Source organism: Nelusetta ayraudi, unplaced genomic scaffold (genome assembly GCF_046127955.1).
Source record: "Nelusetta ayraudi isolate G7.1 ecotype Tasmania unplaced genomic scaffold, CSIRO-AGI_Nayr_v1 ptg000229l, whole genome shotgun sequence".
In the NCBI taxonomy this organism is placed as follows: domain Eukaryota; kingdom Metazoa; phylum Chordata; class Actinopteri; order Tetraodontiformes; family Monacanthidae; genus Nelusetta; species Nelusetta ayraudi.
This window is the reverse complement of record NW_027466278.1, coordinates 244999-252136: the sequence shown is the minus strand read 5'-3', so window position 1 is coordinate 252136 and position 7138 is coordinate 244999. Positions and strand designations below refer to the sequence as shown.

At 55.3% G+C, this 7138-nt stretch overlaps 1 protein-coding gene across 1 annotated transcript; it reads right to left on the bottom strand.

Moving 5' to 3' along the window:
• Nucleotides 1-408: 408 nt before the first annotated feature.
• Nucleotides 409-2400, bottom strand: LOC142882052 (beta-taxilin-like; the record flags this gene model as incomplete). The annotated part of the gene is made up of 7 exons (XM_076016521.1): nucleotides 2289-2400; nucleotides 1508-1628; nucleotides 1376-1421; nucleotides 1220-1305; nucleotides 1036-1122; nucleotides 756-950; nucleotides 409-586 (listed from the first exon to the last, which is right to left on the bottom strand). Coding segments are annotated over exons 2-7 (709 nt in total), but the record flags the coding sequence as incomplete, so codon positions are not given.
• Nucleotides 2401-7138: the final 4738 nt, after the last annotated feature.

The following is a 7138-nucleotide window of genomic DNA, read 5'->3' as shown; positions in this document are numbered from 1 at the left end:
GCCCCCCCCTACTTCCTCCCCCTCCCACTTCCCGCCCCTCCCACTTCCCGCCCCTCCCCCCCTACTTCCCACCCCTCCCCTCCCACTTCCTGCCCCTCCCCCCCTACTTCCTGCCCCTCCCACTTCCCGCCCCCCCCTACTTCCTGCCCCTCCCCCCCACTTCCCGCCCCTCCCACTTCCCGCCCCTCCCCCCCTACTTCCCACCCCTCCCCTCCCACTTCCTGCCCCTCCCCCCCTACTTCCTGCCCCTCCCACTTCCCGCCCCCCCCTACTTCCTGCCCCTCCCCCCCACTTCCCGCCCCTCCCACTTCCCGCCCCTCCCCCCCTACTTCCCACCCCTCCCCTCCCACTTCCTGCCCCTCCCCCCCTACTTCCCGCCCCTCACACTTCCTGCCCCTCCCCCCCTACTTCCCGCCCCTCCCACTTCCCGCCCCTCCCACTTCCCGCCCCTCCCCCTCCTACTCACGTATTCCTTCTCCCTGCTGTGTTTCTCCTGGGCGTCGGCCAGCTGGACGTTGGCCTGCTGCAGTTTGGCCTCCATCAGCTGCTGCTGCAGGTCGCGCCGCTTGTTCATCTTCTCCAGACCCTGCAGGTGGAGAGGAGGCCGGCGCACGCTTAGCGCCACCCACTGGCTACAAACAGCAGTGGATCTATCAGCTGTGTTCAGTCTGGACTTGCTGCTCCAGCCACTGGGAGAAACCTGCTGGTGGCTGTTGCTGGTGGTGGAGGTGGTGGAGGTGCAGATGCTGCCTCACCTCCTCCCTCAGCTCGCACTGGACCACGATGCCCTCCAGCTTGGCCGTCAGGTGCAGGTTCTCCTGGCACAGCTTGTCGTTCCTGGCGCTGTGCTGCTGGATCTGCTCCTGGATCTCCGTCAGCTTGCTCTGGAAGTGGGACGACATCTCCACCCGCCGCTCCTCGTCCTGCCGGCACTGCTGCAGGGTGTCCTCCTGCAGGGGGCAGTCACGGTTCAAGTCTTCTCGGGAGGCTTTTTCCCTTCCCGTCGCGGCTTTAAGTTGCGTTTCCTGAAGCTACCTGCAGGTGGCGGTAGTGCTGCTGCTGCTCCCGGCACAGCGTCTCCAGCTGGTGGCGAGCGGCGGCGCTGTCGCGGCTCTCCCTCACCTGCACACACACACACACACACACACACACACACAGAGTCAGTGGTGGAGCTGCAGTTGCGCCCTGTGGCCGCCATGTGGCGCTGCGGCGCTCTCACCAGGTGGGCGTGTCTCCTCAGCAGCTGCTCCAGTTTGTCCTGACTGCAGCTGCAGTGACTCAGGCTGGCGGCGATGGCAGCGACCTCTGTGGACGACAGGAGGAACTGCAGCCTGCTGCATGCTGGGAGATGTAGTCGGAGGAGGCGGGGTCTCACCTGTCTCCATCGCGGCTGTGATGTCACTTCCTGCCTCCGTCTTCTCCTGGAAGAAGAGCACGGGCGGCAGAGTGAACGCAGTGTCAAAGGTCAAAGGTCAAGAGGGGATGGGTTCGCCGGACGAGGCCTCACCTGCGCGTCGCTGTGGGCGGGGCCAAACGTCCTGATGATGTCCTCCAGCCGCACGTTGAACTCCTCCAGGTGGTCCACGTGGGCGGGGCCAGGGGCGGCGCTCAGCGAAGCCTCCATGGTGCTGAGAGTCACATGACACACGAGTCACATGACCCAGCCAGCAACACCATGGCTTCAGGTTGTGTGTGTGTGTGTGTGTGTGTGTGTGTGTGAACATGGCTGCTGTCACTGTTATTTTATCTGACCAGCTAATATTAGCCCACGCACCTCACACACACACACACACAGACACACACACACACACACACACACACCTGTCACTGGCGTCTATTCTGACCACGGCCAAATATGGTCAACAAGCACTCGCTGACGCCTGTGACTGAGAACATTAGGCTCCGCCCACTCACTAAAAGAAGCAACCAATGGGCAGAGGGGATCCATGTAGCAAGAAACAACAATAACAAGTAGCAATGGCAACCGATGCTAATGCTAACGCTAACCCTGAGCGTGTGTAGCGTGGCTTTGGAAAGACGACGGCTGGACGGCCCAGGAGGCTAAAATGCTAAAGCTAAAGGCTTCTGAGGTTCAGAGGTCAGAGCTGGAGAGCAGGGTCATCGTCAAACTAACTGACTGACTGACTGACTGACTGAACAACCGGCTGCCGACTTCAACCATCGACGAGTGACAATTAAATCGCTACTTTAGCGGCAAACGGCGGAAGAGTGTGCGAGCGACGAGGAGAGGCTAGCAGGCTAACTAGCGAGGAGGGAGAGAGTCTTACCAGGCAGAGGAGGAGAAGAAACAGAGAGAGAGAGCAGAGGAGGAGGAGGATGAGGAGGAAGAGGAGGTGGTGAGGGAGCAGGGGGAGGAGCCATGCAACAGCTGAACCCCAAAATAACACCAAGCCAGCGTGTGTGTGTGTGTGTGTGTGTGTGTGTGTGTGTGAGAACTCTGAGGCCGCTAACAGGCAGGTAGCCTCTGAGTTGACAGGTTGGTGAAATATATATATATATATTTTTATATATATATATATATTTATATATATGTCAAACACACACACACACACACACACACACACACACACAGACATTATGGGATGGATGTCGATCTTGATGCTACAGAAATGAACCAGTAAAAAGAACTGAAACATCAAGTCAGTTCACTTCCTGTAGGGGGCAGCTGTGATCTGCAGCTGTCAGCCCTGTGTGTGTGTGTGTGTGTGTGTGTGTGTGTGTGTGTGTGTGTGTGTGTGTGTGTGTGTGTGAGAGAGAGAGAGAGAGAGAGAGAGAGAGAGAGAGAGAGAGAGAGAGAGTGTGTGTGTGTGTGAGCAGCACTGTGCCATACTTGAGATTATTTTAAAATACACCGTCCATCTTTAGCTCCGCCCCCCTGACTGATGAGCCACTCACGGTGAAGCCCGTCCACTCAGGAATTAATCAACAGCCTCCACTGGAGGGGGGGGTGGGGATATGGGGGCGGGGAGGAGGCGGTGCCTCCAATCAGCTGTCTCATTAGAGAGAAGCTTCCTCTGGAGCCCCTCCCCCTCCAGTCATGGTGGGTTCATGGACGTCAGAAGAAATAAGAGGAAGTGGAGGGTCACACACACACACACACACACACATACACACACACACACACACACACACACACTGCTGATTGTTGTACATCTGATATTTTGATTGTTTTATTTCCACATGAATATTTAAAGAGACTCAAACATGTTTGATGTTTCACAATTTCAACACAGACGAAATAAATGACTTTAATATGACCGCACACACACACACACACACACACACACACACACACAGAACCACTGACAGGAAGTTCAGATGACCTCATTGGCAGCAACCATACTCTGAAGCCCTGCCCCCTTCACATCCCTGTTAGCCTGTTTAGCTCTGTTAGCCTGTTTAACTGTGATTGTGTGTGTGTGTGTGTGTGTGTGTGTGTGTGTGTGTGTGTGTGTGTAACGGAAAGTGTGCCCCCCCCCCCGTGTGGCCGGAGTGAAGCCACCTTGTGTGTGATTTGCGTGGTGCGGTGTGTTGAGGTCGATGACCAATCAGAGCTGGTGCCCCGTGTGAGGCGCTAGCGCTAGCGCTAGCAGCCAGCGGAGGGAACTTGTGAGAAGCGTGACGGCTTTTAACGAGTTTTCCGTGTTTGGGGGCGAATGAGGAACGACTGACGGCGGAATAATTGTGGCAGCAATTACATAAAGTACAAATGAGTCCAAATTATAATTTCTCCGGTAATAATAATCGCTTCCTGCAGCGAGTTGCGCCTGCTTGTTTGTTGACATCGTTTCTGGGAAATAATCCCCATGATTCCCGCTGCAGGAAGTCGCTGACTAATTTTACACCCGTTTAATTCCTTCAGAAGCAAAAATCCCTCCCGAACATCTGCTTATGTAACTTCAGGAAGCGTCCAATCCCAGAGCAGGGGCATGTTTAGCCCCGCCCCCCTCCTCCCCACCATTTCCTGCTGGCCAACCAGGGGACTGCAGCTGCTGCTGCTGCTGCTGTAGGGGTTAGCGGGATGCTAAAGTGTCGCCCAGGAGGGGAGCATCTTGACTGTTTGATGGCCCAGCTAATTAGCGTAGCAACGAGATGACAGTTTGGAGAGGCTGCTGGAGAAGCTTCTTGCACACTGGCCTTTGACCTTTGACCCTGTGACCAGCTTGTGTGTGTGTGTGAAGCCGGAAGTACTGCTGGACCACCTCTGGCTCGCCCCCTGGAGGTGGTGCGGCATCTCTACAGCGCTATCGGCTGCTGACGGAGGCTAGCGGCTGCTAACTGATGCTAACAGCTGCCGCTAACGCAGGCTAACAGCCACTAACAGAGGATATTGGTGGCTAACGGAGGCTATCGGCCGCTAACGGAGGCTAACAGCCACTAACAGAGGATATTGGTGGCTAACGGAGGCTATCGGCCGCTAACGGAGGCTAACAGCCACTAACAGAGGATATTGGTGGCTAACGGAGGCTATCGGCCGCTAACGGAGGCTAACAGCCACCAACAGAGGATATTGGTGGCTAACGGAGGCTATCGGCCACTAACGGAGGCTAACAGTCACGAACAGAGGCTAATGGTGGCTAACGGAGGCTATCGGCCGCTAACAGAGGCTATCGGCCGCTAACGGAAGCTAAGTGCCCCGCCCTGCGCTGCCCCGCCCTGCGCTGCCCCGCCCTGCGCTGCCCCCTGCAGGCAGGTGCCTGAGTGCTGCAGTGCATCCTGGGAAGCCGTCGGCTGCCTCTCTCTGTGTCTGTCTGCATTATTCAGAGGCTCTCCGGCGTCCTCGCCTGGTCAAATGTCTCGGCTGCGTCCCGACGTCCCGACGGCTGCTGAATATCTAGGAGGTCGCCGCCCCTGCTGACATCATCAATTATTCATCAAAGTATAGAAACAAGGTTCAAGACTCAAGGCTGACTCTCTTTGTGTGTGTGTGTGTGTGTGTGTTGCCTTGTCACACAACGAGTTGCAGGTTGTTTGTTGTGAAGGCTGCAGACACTGCAGTGGTTTCCATGGCGACCCAGCAGCTGCCTGACGGCCTCCGCTGCTCCGTCCTCCGGGCCCTGCAGGCCCTGAGGGCTCCACCGGCCACTTCCTGTCTGCTGTGACATCACTTCCTGTTTCAGTCCAACCGAGGTGGAGTCTTGCGATCGATGTGGAGATGAAGTCGCGATGAAGCGCAGGAGGCCGGGGCGGGAGGCCGAAGGCGAGCTCGCCGGTCCACACGTGACCCCCGGCCAATCAGAGAAGGGCTGGGGCTTTGCGCTCCAGTGGGCGGCGCCGTCACGCAGCGACTCACGTTTGCCTCAGACGACGACGACGACGAGCAGCTGCGACTTGAGCGAAAGGTCGCGTCTGCCAGAACAGTTTGCCATTGGTTGACGTCTGGAAAGGTCAAAGGTCAGAGGTCAAAAAGGTTTCCCAGTTCTGAGCTGAACTTCGAAACAGCAGCGAGATAACAGCAGCAACTGCTCCAGCTGCATGTTGGTGTGTGTGTGTGTGTGTGTGTGTGTGTGTGTGTGTGTGTGTGTGTGTGTGGAGCTGTGGCTCAAACTTGCTAAAAGCCGTCTGAGCTAAAAAAAAAAAAAAAAAAAAAAAAAAATTTGTTCTGGACTCGACGTGACCTCGTCTTCTTTTCACACCAGGAGCCAGCGAGAAGGAGAGGAAGAGCCGTCAGCTGATTGGTCAGCAGCAGCAGCAGCAGCAAACTGCTTCCATCCGGTTTTATTGACACTTTTAATTCTCTTCAAACATCCTGCAGACGTGGACTGAGTGTGTGTGTGTGTGTGTGTGTGTGTGTGTGTGTGTGTGTGTGTGTGTGTGTGTGCTGCACCATCTGCTGTGTGCTTCAGTCAGTCGCTGTGGAGCTGCAGGACGTCGCAGGAAGTATCAGTAAATAATGCACAGTTTGTTCTCCGTGCTTCCTCTGAGCTGCAGACTGAAGGAAGATCGAGGAGTGCAAAGCATCATGGGAGGGCCTGTGTGTGTGTGTGTGTGTGTGTGTGTGTGTGTGTGTGTGTGTGTGTGTGTGTGTGACCTTACTGGGTGTCAGCTGGATCAATATTCACGACGCCGTCCACGGCTGTTTTCACCCCACATCTCACTGTCTGATCACTTCCTGTCACTTCCTGACACTTCCTGTCACTTCCTGCCAACTTCCTGCCACCTTCCTGTTACTTCCTGTCACTTCCTGTTACTTCCTGCCACTTCCTGTCACTTCCTGCCAACTTCCTGCCAACTTCCTGCCACCTTCCTGTCACTTCCTGTCACTTCCCGTCACTTCCTGTTACTTCCTGCCACTTCCTGCCACTTCCTGTTACTTCCGGTCACTTCCTGTCACTTCCTGTCACTTCCTTCCACTTCCTGTTACTTCCTGTCACTTCCTTCCACTTCCTGCCACTTCCTGTCACTTCCTGCCAACTTCCTGCCAACTTCCTGCCACCTTCCTGTTACTTCCTGTTACTTCCTTCCACTTCCTGTCACTTCCTGTCACTTCCCGCCACTTCCTGTTACTTCCCGTCACTTCCTGTTACTTCCGGTCACTTCCTGTCACTTCCTGTCACTTCCTTTCACTTCCTTCCACTTCCTGTTACTTCCCGTCACTTCCTGTTACTTCCCGCCACTTCCCGTCTGAACATCCTGCCCATCAAAATAAGTAAACATGTAAATAATAATTGTATGTCTTGAATTTCAACAGGAAGCTTTTTCCACAGGCTGATACATTTCAAAATAAAACAACAACAATAAACAGCAGGGATTTTATATATGGGCCCAATATAATGACACAGTGGGCCAAATTTGTCCCGCGGGCCAGAGTTTCACACCAACGCATAAGACTGGGAAGGTGACCTTTGACCTCAAAGTGATTGATGACCATAAAGGAAACTCCGCCAGCCCCCTCCCCCCCTGCCGACAGGAAGTCAGTTCTGGTAAACTGTAACTAAACCCCAGCAGGAGGCGCCCACGCTGCAGGGAGACCTGACACACACACACACACACACACACACACACACACACCCTCTGTCACTGTGGTCAGGACTTGTTGACTGTTAATCAGATTAATGAACCTTCAGTCGACGGCAGTCCTGAGGTTTGAGCCAATCAGAGCGCAGCCCTCGGCGGC